The sequence below is a fragment of the Mytilus trossulus genome, chromosome 6 (assembly GCF_036588685.1).
Source record: "Mytilus trossulus isolate FHL-02 chromosome 6, PNRI_Mtr1.1.1.hap1, whole genome shotgun sequence".
NCBI lineage: Eukaryota > Metazoa > Mollusca > Bivalvia > Mytilida > Mytilidae > Mytilus > Mytilus trossulus.
In genome coordinates, this window is record NC_086378.1 from 26059732 (window position 1) to 26081842 (window position 22111).

Below are 22111 nucleotides of genomic sequence, written 5' to 3' on the forward strand. Positions count from 1 at the left end.
CTGATACCGAAAATCATCACAACTAGGAAACGTAAACAAACGATGCGAAAATGTGGTATAAGCCCTTTTTTATATACATAGAAAATATAATAAGTAAATTATCATTAAAATTAATCCAAATCTATCTAAACATGTTATTGTACATAGTTTTAGCATGTCACTTATTCTGTTTGCTCCGTTTTTTTACTGCCAGTCTAAAAGTGCGTTAATTTATGGGAACGGCAAATGTTTGCCTCCACCTAGAGCGCTTCGATCCAAAAGAATTGACGTACGTATTTGTCTTATTAGAATCGAAATAATTCATGGGGGCTTGAATATATCTAGATTTTACCACGGGTTGTCCCTTTATGCCGATATTTTACCCCTCGCTATCGCTCAGGGTAAAATATTTGTCATAAAGGGCCAACCCATGGTAAAATCACGATATATTCAAGCCCCCATGAATTATTTCTTAAATATAACTGGAAATTTATTTAACTTATTTGTAGTGGAGTGTTGTAGTTAAAACTGCACTGTTCAATACCTAAACAAAAATACGAAACTATGTTTGAAACTCTTTTACAATTATGTATCCATAATACTGTAGGTTTACAGAAAAGCATACCGTTATAAGTGAGTGGAATTACTTGTATATCAAATAATACACTGTTTGGATTAAGAGCACATGTTATATTGTCTCCCTCAGCATCTGTTACATTTAAGGTGTGTAATAGGATGTTGGTGTTCACGTCTTCTAGAAAACTCACAGAATCTGGCAGATTATGTATGACTGGTGCCTAGAAAAAAACGTCATATTACAGCATATAAGATAACTTGTTTCTTATCTCAAAAGAAGTCTTAATGAAAATGCATATCGCTCTTTGAAATATCAAGTTTGTAGCAAAACAATGAAAAGTTATCAAAGGTACCAGGATTATAATTTAGTTCGCCAGATGCACGTTTCGGGTACATAATACTCATCAGTGACGCTCATATTGAAATAGTTAAAAAGCCAAACAAGTACAAAGTTAAAGAGCATTGAGGATCCAAAATTCCAGAAAGTTGTGCCAAATACGACAATGTTATTCATTCCTATAAGGACTCATCTCATCCGTGTTTTTTTTTCTAATTTGAATACTTGGTAAAAAAAAAGGAATATAATAAAGTGTGTCATAATTGTAATTTTGGACAAACCTTGAATTCAACAAAATGTTTCTTCAGCCATATGATAACGCACAAAACGTAACATGGTGAAATAATTGAAGGAAACAAAATTCATAATAATGTTAGCGGAAGTCCCTTTGAAAAAAAATCAGTGTAACTGTTAAATAAGTTGTTGGTGAAAATAATCTACAACATGATCATGTACACTAATAAATTGTCTATACCGAATTCCGTATGAGGTTAATCGTAAAAACTCCAGTATCATTTCTTCGCAGATCACTACATTGTACTGTTAACGTATAGGAAGATGTGGTATCATAATCTAGAGTTGTACCTCCTTTCAGGTATATTCCATAATCTATCAAACAAATAAACACAAACAATCGTTTATTAAAAATTTCTATAAAAAATAACAATAAAATCAAGCTCCAACATGTCTAAGGGAAAATTCAAATCGGAAAGTCTCTTATCAAACTATAATAAAATATGTTAACAGTTCAAAATGTTCCATTATTCATAATGTATATTATGGGATATATGAAGACTACAAATACAATCGGTAATCTAATTGACTAATTTATAGTATGGTTAAATCCAAAGTGTTGTTTAAAATTTTTACAATACTTTAAAATAGAAACACATATATTGGTCTTCTAGCATTCTATTGATGCATGGTAAATGAAGTAAAATTGAGAATAGAAACAACCAAAGAGCAATACTTATCTGAAAACGCTTAAACAACCATATATCACTAACACTGTACTTTTTGTATTTAGAACTGCCTACCGTTATAGTTCGGTGGAATTACTTGCACATCAAATAATACACTGTTTGGATTAAGAGCACATGTTATATTGTCTCCCTCAGCATCTGTTACATTTAAGGTGTGTAATAGGATGTTGGTGTTCACGTCCTCTAGAAAACTCACAGAATCTGGCAGATTATGTACTACTGGTCCCTAGAAAATCAAATGTCACATTAAATCAAATGAATAAATATTTGATTGTAATTTTGAAAAAGTTAAAAAAAAAAATATGCCTGTTGTAGTTTAAAATATCACGATTATCATTCCTATGGGGAGACATATAACCGGTATTTTTTCAACCTTTTTTCACTCGTATTCTTCGTCTTTATAAGAAGAATATAATAAAGTTTAATTAACTAGAATTTTGAAGAATATGTAATATCTTCTTACTAAATACGAAAGTGACATCGCCTAATCGTCTCTTTAAAACAATATAATTGACCTTCAAATAAGAAATTTAAGAAAAATATGCATATCACCTTGAGTTCATGTTCGCATGGAACCCAAGCGTTTATATAAAAAAGAAGATAAAGAAGTTGAAATTATCTCTTTGAAATGTAAAGGAAGATTGAAACAAAAGTTGTTAGACTGCAAAATAAAGCAGGAATTTGTACTGAATATAAACAACCAAATATTTCAAAACTTTGTACCCAGGCTGACATTATCTATTTTTGCATTGGGTAGAAAAACATTGACATTTCTAATTCAAAAATTCACGAAACACAATTATGCAGAACAAAGACTACAACGTTCTTTGATTTTATTCTTTCAATGCGAACACTAAATTACCTCATTCGGATTAATTATGTAAACAGTCAATACATCAGATACATTTCTTCGATGATCACCGCATTCTACAGCTACTAAATAGCTTTGTGTTATATCATGATTGAGTATTATTCCTCCTTGAAGATATATTGCGTAATCAACTAAAATGAAAAGAATTAATAAGTTTACAAGTTGTATTCTTCTATATTATATGAAATGGTGTATTTTTTTATATATTTTTTTTATTTTCTACCTAACCCGTGTTAGTCAGTGGTTTTACTAACATTTATTCTGTGGTACATTTATCTGTGGTACATTTAACACTCATACATGAGAAACATTTGTTTTCCTAGACAAGGATGTTCAATTTTTGTAACATTTTATGAACTATTGACTTTTTTTAAATTCAAAGCTGGATTTATCACCAAATGTAAATTTCCTCAGTTGTATTTTACATTATCTTTGATTTCAAATGCTTAATCCTTGTATTTGATTTGGCCCTCCAAACTGTCTTGTTCGAGCGACACTGAGTCTTATGTAGATGAAACATGCGTCTAGTGTAACAAATTACATGTTTTGACACCATGTAAGTGTTAGAGGGTTGTTGTTCCCAAGGAACCTTCCAAACAAATATTTTAAAGTAGTGAAGTCGAAATTCCTTTAGAAAAAGTACGGAAGCATTTAGGAGTTGATAATTATTGTATATCTGTTTCACAGATGACGACGAATATGTTCCAAATGTCCTGTGAGTAATTCGTTTTTCTTTTCCCAAATTTTTGTAATGGCGTGGGAATTTGATTGTCTCTGAAGGAACTGTCGCATTTCCTGTCTTGTAATGTTTAGGCTATGCAGTCAACTTTTTAGATATTATTAGATTCTAACTTGTTTAACCCATGTTATGTGTTTTGGAATAGGTACCTTTTGACGTCTTTAAATAAATCTATTGGATGTTGGATGTGTAAGGATTGATAGTTTAGTCTTAGATGCATGATTGTTTTATGAGTTGTTAGTGGCTTTGAACTAGCTGTCGGATAACTGCGAGTATTTTCAGATCTGTTCATTGTGTCTTTTTGTGTCAGGAGATATAAGTACCCGGCCACGTCCACTTGTTTTTTTGTCCACCTGATTAGTTAAGCCTTTATCAACTGATTTTTATAGTTCGTTCTTATGTTGTACTGTTACACCACTGTTCCAGGTTAGGGGGATGGTTGTGATCCCACTAACATGTTTAACCCCGCCACATTATTTATGTATGTGCCTGTCCCAAGTCAGGAGCCTGTAATTCAGTGGTCGTCGCTTGTTTACGTGTTATAGATTTGTTTTTCGTGGGTTTTTTTTTATATAAATAAGGCCGTAAGTTTTCTCGTTTGAATTGTTTTACATTGTCTTTTGGGGTCTTTTATAGCTGACAATGCGCATTGTTGAAGGCCGTACGGTGACTTATAGTTGTTAATGTCTGTGTCATTTTGGTCTCTTGTGGGCAGTTGTCTCATTGGCAATCATACCACATCTTCTTGTTTATACCTTTACTGGAATTATAATGGGTTGATATTTGAATATATATCAATACATTATATCTTACAAAATAATTTGTATCATCATTATGAAATCAATTATATCCTGGGTAAAAATACGTCGACTCAATAGAAGAAAATTGCATAATATAAATATGTACCGACCTAAAGACGGTGACACCGTTTCTAGTGAGAACTTGTCTGTGTGTGTTTTCAGAACACATGTCACATTATCATGTTCATCTGTTACATTCAATGTGTGTAAAAGAGTTTTAGAAATAACACCTTCTGAAACGTTTGTACTGCTAGGCAAACTATTGAAAACTGGTGGCTAAAATAAAAAATACATGTTATAAGATTATCAGTTGGCAATTGTCTATTTTATAGTTATCTCGATAGTCAAAAAATGATGAAATAAGTTCTTATCACTTAACTTATAGATTGTCTTAACTCTCAATGCATACTATTCACAAGTGATTAGGACAAAACGGGCAATTGTTTTAAGATCATCACATTTTAGAAAAACAATGCCATCATTTCAAAAACGTGTTTCGATTTCGTTGTTGAATATCAAACCTTAATATATAAGTTACCTAATATATATCTAAATGTCACCTACTGTATTTCGTATAAGATTCACTGTAAAACTCTGTGTATCATTTTGCCTAAGATCGTTACATTCCACTGGCAATATGTAGAGAGAAGTTGTATCGTAATCTAGTATTGTCCCTCCTGTCAGGTAGATTCCATAATCTATAAACAATAAAGTTTGATAACTACTTCCAAATGTGGAATATGTTAATGTTTTGCAAATATATATATTGTGAAATGAATTTATTGCCTGTATTCAAACACTCAATTCATTTCTTTTCAAACAGGATTCTATTCTTCGGTTCAGATTGAAATAAAAATAAGAAGACGTGGTACGATTGTCAATGAAGCTCGACCTTAACATGTGACGTAGGAGTTAACAACCATAGGTCACCGTATGGCCTACAACAATGAGTTAAACACACAACGCATAGTAAGATAAAAACCCAGAAATAACAAAAGTAAAACAATTAAAACGAGAAAACTAATAGCTTTATTTATGTTTTGAAGCTATAAACGAAAAAAAAAATTTATATAGAGAAAAAACGACCAACAATGAATTATAGGGTTCTGGCTTAGGACAGATCAATTTGAAATTTGACTGGATTCGATATACACTTGACTTCTGGCCTTCAAAAATACAATTTCCGGAATATTGGTTATCATTGGATGATTGACACACACGGTTAGAGATCAACATTATCGAAGAGTAAATCAGTTTTTAAAATCATTTGGTTTGTGTTAGTAGTCCAGTGTAATCATTGACAACGAGATCAAATCTAAATAAAGGCAACAGTAGTATACCGCTGTTCGAAATCCATAAATCAATTGAGAAATAACACATCCAGGTAAATACAAACTTAAACTGAGGGAAACCCATCAAATACAAGTGGAGAACAACGACACAACAGAAACACAACATTAAAATGTAACACACACAGAAACGAACTATAATATAACTATGGCCATTTTCCTGACTTGGAACATGGCATTTTAAGAAACAAATTGTTGGATTGAACCTGGTTTTGTGGCATTCAAAACCTCCTGTTTTAATGGCAATGTGAGAAATACCACTCAATGAAAACATTACCTGACAGGACTACAATACAAGTTAATGGGAGAAAATATAGAGAAACACACGAATCATTGCTGACATAAAGTACCAGGTTTGAAATTTAATACGCCAAACGTGCGTTTCGTCCACAAAAAGGCTAACCATTGACGGCCAGATGAAAAAGTTCGAAAGCCAAACCAATTACAAAGTTGAAGAGCACTGAGGTCCAAAAGTTCAAAAACGGTGTGACCAATACGGCTAGGATTGTTTGCCTTCGATAAGAACATCCTTTTTATTTAGAATATCTCGTACTACTTTCGCAAACAGTAAATTTTATTAAATGACTATATAATAGATATACATGATAAAACTGAAGTGATGATTAACTACAGAAGAAAAACGAATATATTGCATAACACAACCTAAACCAGCATATAAAAATACAAAGTCATTAACGCTCAAAGTGCCGTCACATTTGAATTTCTAAAAAGGTTTTCCCCAAAAAAAGATAGAATTAAGATAGAATTCAATATAAAATATAACATTTAATAATAACAATGAAAATCACAATACTGATTAATATAAAAATGTGGTAGTAATTAGATTATTAATTGTATTGTCTAGATATTCAGATGTTTCTTCTGAATCAAACATTAAACCAAATATATCGTATACATTTCGTTGATCAAAACTGAAATATAATAAATGAACTGGATGAATAATTATCTTTACCATAACACAAGAAAACAACAGTAAAACAATAAAAGTCTTCTTAAAATGCGCTTCAATTTCCTGCATTAAAAATATACAGGATGTAGGGAGTTAAATCATAAAACATTACTATAAAACGTTTTATACCTAATCTACAAATAAATACTCAACATGTCTGTACAATGTATTCGTGTTTTTTAAATGCAAAAACAGTATTGCAATATCTAAATATAAACCGCACCTGTATTGAAAGGTGGGATCAAGGACACATCAAATAATGAGCTGTTCGGGTTTAGTACACAAGTTATATTGTCTCCCTCTTTGTCTGTCACATTCAACGTATGTAACAAGGTATTGGTGTTTACATCCTCTGATAAACTGATAGAATCTGGCAGATTGTGAATGACTGGTGCCTAAGAAATAAATAAAATAAACATTCATCGTTCAAAGTCAAATCCGTCGCGTTAAAGCATTTGAAGTTGTATTGTATTAGTTCGGCAATGACAGTCTATTAAGGAGTAAATGATCTATTATGTGTAAATGTTGATGTTGATAAAAAAAAACTTTGATACCGAGGAAATTATTAAAAGCAGTATGTCGACCAGAAACTTATTTGGGTTCATATTGGTCAGTATTAAGTGGTGGTCCAAATTCGAATTCCCTACCTAAATTTTGCAGATCCTAATTTTCTAATTGTTCTTGTCCTGGATATGCATAAAATAGAACCAGTTCTCCCGATGCTCAGCAAACAATTATAAATATGCTCATTTTTTTAATTTTCGTGTAAATCAGATAATAAAAGGAACAAAGCTTTATGAACTGAAAAACAATAATACTTGAAAATATATAATACCCCATGTTATAGCTTTGACGCTTTCCATGTTCATCAGTTACACATTTCGACAAGTTATGTTTGTCGGCGATGCACTGGTCAAATTTAATTGAAATAATTAAACTGCATAGGTATCTATTGACCTAAACTAATAATATTACAAGTACAAATTTTAATGCAACAGATGCATTTCAACAATTATTTTTATAGATACAATCGAACATGAACTTACCATATTTTTCACTAAATAAACGGTAAAATTTGCAGTGTTGTTTCTTCTTAAATCACTGCATTGTACAGTAAGCAAATATGAAGGGGTAATATCATAATTAAGAACTGTTCCACCAATGAGATAAATTCCATATCCTGTATCCATAAAAAAAAAAAAAAAATTTATAACAATACAGTTGTGAAGTGCATTTGAAATCAGAAAGTAATATATTCATTCAAATATCATCCTTCATATGTTTTTAAGACATCAAACTATCAAAATATTAAAATTTTTGTTTTTCATTTTACATTGTTTGTGTGGTTCAATCTTAAATTCCTAAATAGTTCTGGTTTGAGAACTTGTCATTTCTATTGATATAGGCAAACAATTTATTTTAAGCTATACATGCATGTTAACGGAAAAGATATTCTTTCTTGAGATTTTTGACTTTGTTTATACTTAATCTACAAGAAGTGGTTTGGTCTATGAGATATAATAGCGTAGCTTACCCTTTTTTATTTACTTGCACCTCATGATTTTTGCGTAGGTTCATATTTTTTACATTTGTCTTTTGTCGTTTTGCATTTGCTATGATACCATTTGTTCTTCTGACAATGATTTTTGTTGTTAACTTCATACTACTGAAAATTCAGAAATCATTGCGAGGTTTTTATTATTGTGGAATAATGCGACTGAGTTGTAAACGCAATAATTAAAACTCGCATTTTGTACTATTTTAACTGAATTAAGCATGACTTTTCTCAAAATCGCATTCAAGTGTAAAATGACAAAATCGCAATAATAAATGCACGCAATAATTTCTGAATTTACAGTATTCTATCAGGAGTTATTTATTGCATGGATTTTGTTTTCATACTACCTACGAAAGATCATTGATACCCGTTGCATGGCATAAATATTTAGTTATCAAAGAAAATCTAACCTATATTTGTAGATGGAATCAATGACACTTCGAATATAGAACTGTTTGGGTTCAGGAAACATGTAATGTTGTCTGCCTCCATATCCGTCACATTCAGTGTGTGTAATAATGTATTCGTGTTCACGTCCTCAAGTAGAAGGACAGAATCTGGCAAACTGTATATGACTGGTGCCTAAATCAAATGATCAATGGCATAGATATAATTAGTACGAAGCTGCAATACAGTTTGTATACAACTGTGTTTAATAAAAAAAAAATGCTTGTTAACGACAGATATTTTTTTTATATTCGTTATATTTATATTTTTATAATTATATTTGCTTATTTCTAAGTGCCATTTTTCTTTGCGCAGTCTAAACGATCAATGAGACGTGTATTCTTATCTCTCCTGCAACTGAAACCTTTTTGCATCTTTCAAAGGAGTATGTCAAAGAACGTCTCGTCCTTTCTCTAAAAAAAAGTTCCTCGGAAGGTACCCATACCTTGTTGATAAATATTCCGTATCAAGTTCACAAATAAGAAGTGATGGTCATGAGATATAGATTCTGCGTACTGATGTTGTTTATCGTCTTAACAACGTGTTATATTGTTCTCTCATTTGGCTTTGTTCTATTATTAATATTACTTTTACTGTTGGATTGTTTTATGTGATATCCATTTGGCATGGCTCGGTACTTATACATCCCGTCAATGTGCTTATATTATCTTTCATTTTTTGCCTATGCGTTTTGTATATGCGACCTTTTGTGTTTCTTTAGTTCTTTTAACGCGACTCTGTACTTAAAAGATCGTGTCAGTATGTTATTGTTCTTTTATATGTCATAATGATATCTGTCTATAATGAATTAGAAAATACGTTGAACCAAAATTATTCAATCGCGTAGTAGAATGAACTATTTCTGGGTCCTTATAAATTCTACAAAACTTTTGGACTATTTCAAAACTCGGTCTATTTCTGAAATTAATACTTGCATACTTTTTATTTTTAACCCTGTATGCTTACATTGCCCATGTTTAAATTTTAAAATTGTTTGTAAATACAGTGAATGACAAATATATGTGACGTATACAATTTTCTGACGTCAGACACGCGAATCAATGAATGTGTTTGTAGATAGATGTTTTTGTGTGTTGTTAAATTGTTCCTTTTAAAATTGTTACACGATGATGACTGCTGTAAGCATAGTTTGACTATTTTATTTATTATGTCTGTTAAGTTCACGCATCATTGTAAATATAACGGCATTTGATGAGACTGTCATCAAAGTGAAAGGTTTAGCACTTTAAAACCAGATTAAATCCACTATTTTCTAAATTTGAAAAGGCCTGTACCATGTCAGGAATATGACAGTTGTTGTCCACTCGTTTTTTATATGTTTTGTCATTTGATTTTGCCATGTGATTATGGACCTTCTGATTAGATTTTCCTCTGAGTTCAGTATTTTTGTGATTTTACTTTTTTCAACCTTTTGAATAACACTAGGAAATTTTGTCAAGAAATGTCGAAGCAAACTTATACTTGGATACAACTTTATGGATATAATATGACCACATTTTTCCATCAATATAAATTTTGTATTCTTTAATGTCACATAGAAGACTAGAAATAGCATTTTTCGTCCATAATCAAAATTGCAAAACTGAAATCATTCATTTGTGCAACCTTCATCGTGAATTGACTTATCCTTCTGTCCAGTGACAGTTATTACATTGCATGGGCCATACATAATTTATAATTTCTCACAGTTCATTATCAAATATGTGTATTTTTATTAGGTTACATTTTATTTAACTTGGATATGTTTAATACAGATCTTTAATTTTGGACTTAATTACATGTCTTTTTTTATATCTTATGCAGAGGTTAACCTAATTTTCCATTTCCCTATGCAAAGTGATTATATGCGATGAGAAGATGACTCACATGATCTCTTTCCGTGTTTTCTTTTTATTTGTTTAAATATCTATACATCTTAAACACATATTAATGAATATCATTGTATAACTTACAAATTGGATAATTTAAGATTACATAGACATAACATTGTGTGTTAATTAAGATACGCACAACGTTGTGTTATGTTTCAGTTTGTCTTTGCTTTCTGTATACTTTTGTCACATTATACAATAATATTCCAGTTTACGTGATTTACTTCACACTTTATCTTACCTCATTTCTTACTATATTAAGTGTAAAATTTCCAGTGCTTTGACGTCTTAAATCACTGCATTGTACTGTTAGTGAAGATGAAGGGGTTGAATCATAATCAAGGGGTGTTCCTCCTGTTAGATAAATGCCATACTCTACAAATAAAGAAAGCAAATGTATAACAATGACAAACTTAATTTATACATTTGAGACCTGATCAAATGACAACGAATATATGTAAAGCTTTGGTGCCACATTTAGAGCAGGATCTGCTTAACCTTCTGGAGAACCTGATATCAACCCTAGTGTTAATGGTTCTCGTTTATTTTATATGCTGTATTTTGTGTACTATTAATTGTCTGTTCGTTTTTTGATTTTTTTTACTCATAACATTGTCAGTGTGTTTTCGAATAATGAGTTTTTAAAGTCCATCTATTCAACCAAAAGACAGGGAAGTAGAGCTATTCATGAGGGAGACACATTTTTTAAATTCTTTACATTTAATATCTATTAGCAGAAAAAATAATGATTACACACAGTTATAATTATATCAATAAAATAACAAGATGAGACGTTACCATAATCAGCGTCATACAATGTAATAATGCAACAATAATATCATAATATTGGTTGTAAATCCACTGACCTATGTTTGTTGGTGGAATCAAAGTCACTTCAAATATAGTACTGTTTTGGCTCAGAATACAAGTTATGTTATCTCCCTCTATATCCGTCACATTCAGTGTGTGTAATAATGTATTAGTGTTCACGTCCTCCAACAAACTTACAGAATCTGGAAGACTATTGATAACTGGTGCCTGAAGTAAGATCAAATGGACATTTAATATTGGTAATCAAACAGTAGAGATCGGAAGCAAGTATACCTACCTCTGTTTGCGATAAAACTTTAAGCAAAGTGTCGGTAAAAAAACCTCTAATCGATGCATTATATTGGAAAGATATTGACCTATCGACTGACAAAATTTTAAAGTGCAGGTTCTGTAGTAATGTAAATTTCTACAAACAAATACATCATCTCTTAAAAAAAATAACTATGCAAACTGCTTTGATTAATGTGAGGAAAGAAAAAGCTATGTGTATGCATCTTATAAAATCCGTTGTTTATTTAAAGTGTATAGACTTTGTAAAATATCTTCTGAAAAGCAAGATGTTGTTTTCATACTTTATTCAATGCAGCTAACAGAAACATACCATGTTTCGAATCAAATTTACTGTAAAATTTCCCGTACCATTACGCCTTACATCGCTACACTCTACAACCATCATGTATAACGGGATCGTGTCATAATCAAGATTTGTTCCACCTTTTAGATAGATCCCATATGCTACAAAATTGTAATCGAAAGTCTTGAGCTTGTATAGAATATCTATCATAAAGTACTCATTCACATTCTTGTGTAGATAAAAGTATACTTTTCCGTTTTTCCTTCATCTTGGACAGTCTTAAAATATAGTGTATTATCAAACTATAGGAATTGGAAATATAAATGTGTCATTGATGATAAAAAAAACACTTTATAAATATAATATTAGATAAAATGGATGATAATTATAACGGTATCATTTCAATACGACATTATTATTGCCCCTGCTTTTAACAGATCGACAAATTAAAACTGCAAAGTTAAACTGCTAAAACAAGGAATTTCTGGCTTTGAAACATGTAGGCAACAGGACACATTTTTTTTTTATCCCAGACCGACAACGTATGCATTGTGCTTAACAGTAAAGCAAAAAACAATACTTTGTTTATTATTATAAATAGAACCGAAAGGCATTACAACCTTACACATAACCAAACTTAGCATACTGCATCGAGAACTCTGTATTTACACTAGCGACTGGAGTAGCAAAAATTAGCATTCTAGTTATGTATAGTCTGTGCAATTAAAAAGTTTATATATCCGTTAAAGTGATATTTGTCAACGTCTAGTTCTGTTACATTAAATTTTGCCGCTGCAATGTATCACGAATACAAGTGCTTTTGATTTTGAAAAAAGCAAATCCAGTTTGACGTATTGGAAATGATTAAACTGGTAAATTCTTCATGACGATTGTTAAGGTGCACCTAAACAAATTGTCAATCAGTATTAAGAATATCATTGTTAAACAATACATAAAGGAACATCCTACCTATATTTGATGGTGGAATTAAAATAACTTCAAATATAGAGCTGTTTGAGGTTAGTACACATGTAATATTGTCTCCCTCCATATCCGTCACATTCAGTGTGTGTAATAATGTATTCGTGTTCACGTCCTCCAACAAATTTATAGAATCTGGTAGACTATTAATAACAGGTGCCTGAAATAGTTTAAATCAACAACAAAATATTTTGAGTTCTTAAAATATTTTCTGTAGAACCTTCAAGTTTGACTTGATGTAGAATATGTAGTGAAATTCTATTTTTGGTTATATGTTGGGGTTTTTTTACATGAAACGTGTATTTATATTTGTCACCTATTTAAATGCAGCTAACTATTTTTATAATTGTAGGTGACTAATTGTATCTAATTAAATTAGAAAAATAATGACCGATCGAGCAAACAAATTTAAAACGCAACTTCTGTAGTAATTAGATATAAAAAGGTATGGTATGAGTGCCAATGAGACAACTCTCCATTCAAGTCACAATGCATAAAAGTAAACCATTCTAGGTGAAGGTAATGTATTTTAACAAATTGTTTTTTAAAACACCAAGTAAAAACATCATCTTTTCAAAAAGAAATAAATATACAAACTGCCATGGTATGTGTGAGTAAAGAAAAAGAAATATGTATGCATCAAAACAAATCCACTTTGTATTTTTAGTGTATCGCCCTTGTAAAATTGTCCAAAACGCAAGATGAATTTCTTCATTTTCTATTCAATACAGCTAACAGGAACATATAAAAAAAGAAGGTGTGGTATGATTGCCAATGAGACAACTCTCCACACGAAACCAAAATAACACAGAAATTAACAACTATAGGTCACCGTACATACCATATTTCTAATCAAATCTATAGTAAAATTTCCCGTATCATTACGCCTCACATCGCTACACTCTACAGCCATGGTGTATAACGGGATGTTGTCATAATCAAGATTTGTTCCACCTTTTAGATATATCCCATACGCTACAAAATTGTAATCGAAAGTATTGAACATATAAATGTATAGACTATTTTTCATATATAGTACTCATACACATTATTGTGGAAATATAAGTTTTTTTATCCTTCATTTAGGACGTTCTTGAATAGACCTATTAGAGTTGGTTAATAAAAGTTGTTTCCAATGTCTTTCATGATAAATAATACTTTATATCATGTATTCGGGTTTAGTTTTCTGTAATAAGTTAATACTTTAGTTTCATTATGAATATATCTTTCACATTCATTTGTTAAAATTTACTGTTTGCAATAGCATGAATCGTTCTATATAATAGTGTTCTTATCCCGGGCATAATACAATGCCGTATTTAGCAAAACCTTTTCAACTTTTGATCTTCAGTGCTGTACAACTTTGTACTTTTTTCACTTTCGATCTTGTATATCTGGGCGTTATGTATTCGGGTTTAGTTTTCTGTAATTAGTTTTTACTTCAGTTTCATTATGTATATCTCTTTCATATTCATTTGTTAAAATTTACTGTTTGCAATAGTGTGAATTGTTTTATATAATATGAATGTTCTTATCCTGGGCATACAAACAATGCCGTATTTGGCAAAACCTTTTCAACTTTTGATCTTCAGTGCTGTACAATTTTGTATTTTTTTCGTCACTGGTGAGCTCGTGTGGACTAGACGCGTTTTTGGCGTATTGAATTTTAAACCTGATGCTTTTTGTTATCTATTAATCATGCTTTTCTTTGTCTAATATGTTCTGCTTTTTATTTGTATTGTAGTCCTGTAATTTTTTGTTTTCATTTCAATGTTATATTTAACTGTGCCATTAAAGTGCGAGGTTTGGCATGCCTTAAAACCAGGTTCAACCCACCACTTTTATTCCCCTTTAAAAGTGTCCTGTACCAAGTCAGGAAGATGGTCATTGTTATAATATTGTTCGTTTCTGTTTTCTCTTATTTTTGAGATAAGACGTGTCACGGTACTTGTCTATCCCATATTCATGTATTTGGGTTTGATGTTATATTTGTTATTCTCGTGGTGTATTGCTTGGTCCGTTTCGGTGTTGTGTCGTTGTTCTCCTCTTATATTTAATGCGTTTCCCTCAGTTTTGGTTTGTTGCCCCGATTTTGTTTTTTGTCCATGGATTTATGAGTTTTGAACAGCGGTATACTACTGTTGCCTTTATTTATATATATAATGCAAGATAAAATGAATGATAATTATAACCGGACCATATCAATACGATATTATTATTACATCTGCTTTTATAAAACCGACCACATGTAACTGCGATGTTTACAAGGAACTATCGGTTAGAAAACAGGTAGGCAACTTTGACACATTTTCTTATCCCAGACCATCCACTAATGCATTGTGCATAGAAGCAAAGCAGTAAATATTATTTGTTTTATAAATTTTTCTACCAGCATTACATCACTTCCCACAACCTAACCAATCATACTGCATCGAGAACCATATATCGAGACTACCCAATCGACTGACAATGCATCACGAATATAACTAAAAGAATTATAATACTAAGGTTGCTAATAAGTCGTCTTTCTTGTTTAAGTGCAGTCAACAACAACAAAAATAAGTGTTAAAGCACATATAAGTATTTTTTTTAAACCAAACATAAGAAGCAAATTATACCTGTATTTGATGGTGAAATCAAAGTTACTTCAAACAATGAGCTGTTCGGGTTCAGTGCACATGTTATATTGTCAAACTCACTATCCGTCACATTAAGTGTATGTAATAATGTTTTCGTGTTCACGTCCTCCAACAAACTTACAGAATCTGGTAGGTTATTGATAACAGGTGCCTGAAATAAGCGATCAAAAATATGTCAGCAACCTAATTGCCGAAATTGAGTACATTATCCCAAAATACCTTCCAAGAATTGTACAAAGACGACATTATAGACAACGATGAGTAGCAAGAACCTTTCCTATACAACATTGAGCATTTTTGGGTTTGTCCTTACTGTTGAGTTAAAGCTTTTCTCATTAAGAGCAATCACATATTCAAACGAACGTAGCAAGTAGTTTTTGTATTTCTAGTAAAGATTATGTCTACCACCTATACATGACAAATTCACCATTCGAGGTACCCACCTTTTCTTGAAAGTATTTAAATAAAATGATAATGCTCTAAAACGTTTTGTTTAACACTTTCGTTCAGTCTGTATGTAAACATTTTTTTAAAATATGTTAACGATAACCTCAATCTCTATATTCATTAATAAGGTATAAACTTACTGAATTTCTAATCAAATTAACTGTATAATTTCCTGTATCATTTCGTCTTCCGTCCCTACATTCTACTGTCATCGAGTATGAATTAATTATGTCATAATCAAGATTTGTTCCACCTTTTAAATAGATCCCATATTCTACAAAATTTAAAAGAAGACATTGAACATGCTAATTTACTGTGGCGACATATTCTTTTATTACAAGACAACTTTGAATATCCAGCGATATCCACTTGTTTTACACTGCCGCACAGTTATTACTTCAGGTGTAAGTTCACTTATAGAATTACAAATATAATATATTATTATATGACTATAAATTTTCTGTTTTCTCATTGGCTAAAAGCATAGGAAATCCTCTTTGATAAAACATTATATTCACCGCGGCAAAAATCACGAGAGGTTAATATAAGATTTGGAACAGCGTCCGTGTACCTAAATATAGAAACGGGGAATTCTTGTGAGCTATTTAAGGGATGTATAAATAAAATGGTTTTTAATTGAACGACCGAATAAATATCAACCAATCAGCGCTTTCGACATAAAATCGTTTCGTCCGACAGACAACAGTTACATGTTTCCGGCAACAAAGTATGGCTGGAGCAGCAGAAGTAGCTACTGAAAAACGCTTTTCATCGTTAAATAATGAGGAAATTAAGAAGATTTTGATAGAAAAGGATTCTAAAAATAAAAATCAAATCCCAAGCATAAAATAAAAACAGTCTAGGCAAAATACCATCTAACCAAGGATATATTTCACAATCTAAAAATATTAAAATGAGAACTAGAGTCATATAATAAAGCAATTGTTGACTTTTGATATCAGTTGATACAATGATTTATCCACCCCAGAGATGTGATATTCACCTCGGCCATTGGCCTTGGTGAATATCACATCTCTGGGGTTGATAAATCATTGTATCAACCTCATCAAAAGTCAATAATTGTATAATATAAGATAATTTGGACTTGTAACTTGGTAAGAATCGACAGATCACTCAACCCAAGACATTATCTTACCAAGGTCATTGCTACAAAATATGATCATATTAATTGTTTATAATCTGCACAAATATCCTGTATAAAATCTGCATATGTTTTAATCAGCTTTCCTCTTTTTAGTTCATTAAACAAATTAAATGGGAAATGATTCAGCGCCTAGTTCCATACGATAAAGTTCTCCGCTGAAACTTTTTGTGATAGAAAAATTAGATAGGATTTGATGTCTTTATGTTCATTATGTATAAAGTAAAATCACAAAAATACTGAACTCAGCGGAAAATCAATTCGGAAAGTCCATAATCACATGGCAAAATCAAATAACAAAACTCATCAAAAACGAATGAACAAGAACTGTCATATTCCTGACTTGGTACAGGCATTTTCAAATGTAGAAAATGGTGGATTAAACCTGGTTCTATAGCGCTAACCCTCTCACTTTAATAACAGTCTCATCAAATTTCCTTATATTTACATGATGCGTAATTTATTTACATGTATGTGCAACATAACAAAATGTCAATAAGCGAAAGAAAATATCAATGTTTGACACTAAATTGAAAATCAATCTAACCTATATTTGATGGTGGAATCAAAGTCACTTCAAATAATGAGCTGTTCGGGTTCAGTAGACATGTAATGTTGTCTCCCTCTATATCCGTCACATTCAGTGTATGTAATAATGTATTCGTGTTCACGTCCTCCAACAAACTTATAGAATCTGGTAGGCTATTGATAACAGGTGCCTGAAATTTGAGATTTTAAATATTTGTCAGCAGTTTTATCGCCGACTTTGAATTGAATAATAAAACATTACATCATATCTTTGGTGTTTTTTTATGTCTTTCAATTGCACATGGTCCGCACTTACGGCATAGTTCAACCGCTTGTGTATCTTTTTGTGACTCAAAAATATCCTGTTATTATTTAGGATAAGTAAATGAAATTATTTGTTATGCAGATTAAGATACATTTTTTCAATATGTTCCTTTACAAAAAAGATTGAAGCTAATTGATAAAACGTTAATCTTTGTTACTTTTTTCTTACTTATATCTTTTTCTTTATATAGCTCTGTATACATAGTCGTATCTGTTGGATTTAAGTTCGATACAATATAACACAACGAAAGTAAGACGTTTGCTGTTTATTTTGAGCAAAAAGTATATATGCAAATTCGAACTTACATGTATTTTCTTAATGCTTGGTAGTACATATATAGTATTTATGTGTTTAATTAGTTATCAAAGGTACCAGGATTATAATTTAGTACGCCAGACGCGCGTTTCGTCTACATAAGACTCATCAGTGACGCTCATATCGAAATAGTTATAAACCAAACAAATACAAAGTTGAAGAGCATTGAGGATCCAAAATTCCAAAAAGTTGTGCCAAATACGGCTAAGGTAATCTATGCCTGGGATAAGAAATCCTTAGTTTTTCAAAAAAATTCAAAGTTTTGTAAACAGGAAATTTATAAAAATGACCACATAATTGATATTCATGTCAACACCGAAGTGCTGACTACTGGGCTGGTGATACCCTCGGGGACGAAACGTCCACCAGCAGAGGCATCGACCCAGTGGTGTAAATAGAGATCTAAGGTACCAGGATTATAATTTAGTACGCCAGACGCGCGTTTCGTCTACATAAGACTCATCCCCGCCGCATTTCTATGCCGAAGTTAGGAGCCTTTGGCCTTTGTTAGTCTAGCATTATTTTAATTTTGTTTCTTGTGCACAATTTGGAAATTAGTATGGCGTTCATTATCACTGAACTAGTATATATTTGCTTAGGGGACAGCTGTAGGACGCCTCCGGGTGCGGGAATTTCTCGCTACATTGAAGACCTGTTGGTGACCTTCTGCTGTTGTTTTTTCTATGGTCGGGTTGTTGTCTCGTTGACACATTCCCAATTTCCATTTTCAATTTTATTAAAAGAAATAAAGTATGCCTGAAAACGTTATTTATACTCTTTAATTGTCAACTTCTTACAATACACGAAAATGTACAGAAATTGAAACAGAACATAAACTGCAACTTTTTTGTATTGTAATCTTGACTTTCTATTCCTTTAATATTAACAGACTTACTGAATTTCTTATCAAATTAACTGTAAAATGTCCAGTATCGTTTCGTCTTGCATCGCTACACTCTACTGTCATCGAGTATAATGGGGTCATATCATAATCAAGATTTGTTCCACCTTTTAGATAGATCCCATATTCTACAAAATTGTAGACGCATGTATTGAACACTATCATTTTTGAAATATATCCGTATAAGTTGATAAACGAGTGTGCAATTATAGAATTAAAGAAATGTTCTACTTCTAGTAACACTTATAATATGCTATGTTAGAAAGATAATATAACTTGTTGATAGTAATCTTTAGGAATGCAAAAAAAAACATAGTTTAATCAACATTCACCTTTTTTTACTTGGTTAAACTCATTCTGTCTCGTCACTTTCAATGCATTATCAGTATCACTTGTTCTGATTAGAAAAACAAATTTATTTTGATATAAAAGGAAGTATAAAAAATAGCGAATTCTCCATGTTCGTTGTTAAAGTGCAACCTGAAAAAATGACAACATACGAAAAGATTCGTCACGGTTTAACAAACAATAAAATTATATCTAACCTGTATTTGATGGTGGAATTAAAGTAACCTCAAATATAGTACTGTTTGGGTTCAGTTTACATGTTATGTTATCTCCCTCAATATCCGTCACATTCAGTGTGTGTAATAATGTATTCGTATTTATGTCCTCCAACAAACTAACAGAATCTGGCAGACTATTGAGAACTGGTGCCTGAAATTCCGTTTAAAATATATAATATGATATATTTTATAGCCGACTTTAAGTTGAATAAAAGCATAACGATACATCTTTGTTAATGTTCCTCAACTGCACAGGGTCGACACTAAAGACATAGATCAACCGCTTGAGGATCTTTTTGTGACTCAAATGTTCTGTTATCTTTTAGGTTATTAATAACAAGTATTGGAAATAATGTTTAGTGCATATCAAAATACATTTTTTTAACATTTTCTCTTTACAAAATAGGTTGAAGCTAATTGAAGTAGATAGGGTGTCTTCCTCCATCTTGGATTTTGAAATACAAGTTATCAACGGTCTAGATCTTTGATAGAATGTGCAAATTTTGAGAGCAGTAGGTAATTCATGTGTAAGAATTTTCATTTCAATATAGAAAATGAGATGTATTTATGGTTGTATTTTACAAAAACAGAGAAACTTTTGTTTGATTCATTTTTTTCAAATTTTGCCACAAAACGGGAGGCAACTCAAATGTTAGGGCAGACAATTCAGATTCAGGTACTTTTACAATAGAATATGTTATGAATTTCATGATTTTATTTTTTAGCAAGAAAAAGGGTCATGTGACCTCATTTTTTCTTCTTCCTATCTGAAAGCAAACTATTATAGCTATCTTCTTATAATTTATCTCAAAATCAGTTTTCGTTTTATAGCAGAAAATTGGGTTTTCCATGAATAATCTTTACAAAATCGGTCAATTTTGAACAACCTGTAGCATGAAAACAAGTCCGATGACCCATTGTTTTATTGAATTTTTTTTTTAAAGCATGATACAAACTACATTTTGGCAAATTATTAAAAAATTCTATGGATCATACCTTAATACGACGTTAGTTTGTGTGGTTTTTTTTCTTTTTTCTTGTAGTTTATATAGCTCTGCATACGTACCTGTTAGATTTCAGATATTCTCATGTAGTTTGATCAAATATTACACAACGAACGTAACACGTTTAATATTTATTTACAGCCAAAGGGTATTAGAAAATTTGAGCTTACACGTATTCGCCTCATGCTTCAGACTGAACAAAATTTATAACAGAATATAAACTGCATTTTTGTTTTGTAATGTCGTCTAGACCTTTAATTCATATATTATGTGTCAACTTACTAAATTCTTTATCAAATTAACTGTAAAATGTCCTGAATCGTTTCTTCTTGCATCGCTACATTCTACAATCATCGAGTATGAAGGGGTCATATCATAATCAAGCTTTGTTCCACCTTTTAGATAGATCCCATAGTCTGTAAAATTGTACACGTAGGTATTGAGCAATGTCATGTTTTGTATGTACCTCTAAATAAGTTAATTAAGGTGTTTTCACCAAACCACTAGCCATTATCAGCCCTAAATATGTACAGTCTAAAATTAAATGAATGTTGAACGTCCAGCAGTATTTATAATGTGCTATATCAAGTTGATATTAGTCTAAGCAATGTTTAGGATAACAACAATGTATGTTTCTATTAGCATCATCTTTTGTTTGATAAAACTCATTCTGTTCCGATAGATTACTTCATAAGTATCCCTTTTTGTTTTATTAGAATCAACAAATAAGATTTGATATTAAAAGAAATATATAAAATGACGAATTCTACATGTTCGTTGTTAAAGTGCGACTTAAAAACACAAAAGTCCAGTAAACGTAAAGAATCGTCACTGTTTCAAAAATAATTAGAAATTCATCGAACCTTTATGTGATGGTGGAATCAAAGTTACTTCAAATAATGAGCTGTTCGGTTTCAGTACACAAGTTATATTGTCTCCTTCTATATCCGTCACATTCAGTGTATGTAATAATGTATTCGTGTTTATGTCCTCCAACAAACTTACAGAATCTGGTAGACTATTGATAACAGGTGCCTGAAATTGCGATCAAAATATAAATTTAATGATTATTTTAGCAACTTTATGGACGAATGTGAACTCAATTAACTGTCTAACAATAACACACTTTGTGAATATAAAGTTGGAAGAACAACATTAAAGCCATCGAGACACATTATTTTAATCCAAAACCGACCATTCTTTGCTTTATCTCTGTATGAATCCATCTTTATAGCGCATCAGCAAATGTCAATGTTAAACTGTTGGAGGTTCAGATAGTTGTTTAACAATACTTAACAATAATTTTCTCCGGAACATTCCTGTACCATGTCAAAAAA

At 31.3% G+C, this 22111-nt stretch overlaps 1 protein-coding gene across 1 annotated transcript in view; it reads right to left on the reverse strand.

Moving 5' to 3' along the window:
- LOC134722450 (protocadherin Fat 4-like) overlaps positions 1-22111 on the reverse strand; it is a 43356-nt gene that overhangs the window by 14094 nt on the left and 7151 nt on the right. The window contains exons 6-26 of the mRNA XM_063586071.1: positions 21638-21809; positions 21057-21190; positions 19750-19921; positions 19199-19332; positions 17683-17854; positions 16114-16247; positions 15506-15677; positions 13729-13862; positions 12876-13047; positions 11934-12067; positions 11368-11539; positions 10743-10876; positions 8573-8744; positions 7651-7784; positions 6828-6999; positions 4850-4983; positions 4396-4561; positions 2738-2877; positions 1930-2101; positions 1368-1501; positions 605-776 (exon numbers count right to left, since the gene is read on the reverse strand). Of these exons, the coding sequence (XP_063442141.1) occupies positions 605-776; positions 1368-1501; positions 1930-2101; positions 2738-2877; positions 4396-4561; positions 4850-4983; positions 6828-6999; positions 7651-7784; positions 8573-8744; positions 10743-10876; positions 11368-11539; positions 11934-12067; positions 12876-13047; positions 13729-13862; positions 15506-15677; positions 16114-16247; positions 17683-17854; positions 19199-19332; positions 19750-19921; positions 21057-21190; positions 21638-21809 (3232 nt within the window). The remainder of the gene's footprint in view (positions 1-604; positions 777-1367; positions 1502-1929; positions 2102-2737; positions 2878-4395; positions 4562-4849; positions 4984-6827; positions 7000-7650; positions 7785-8572; positions 8745-10742; positions 10877-11367; positions 11540-11933; positions 12068-12875; positions 13048-13728; positions 13863-15505; positions 15678-16113; positions 16248-17682; positions 17855-19198; positions 19333-19749; positions 19922-21056; positions 21191-21637; positions 21810-22111) is intronic.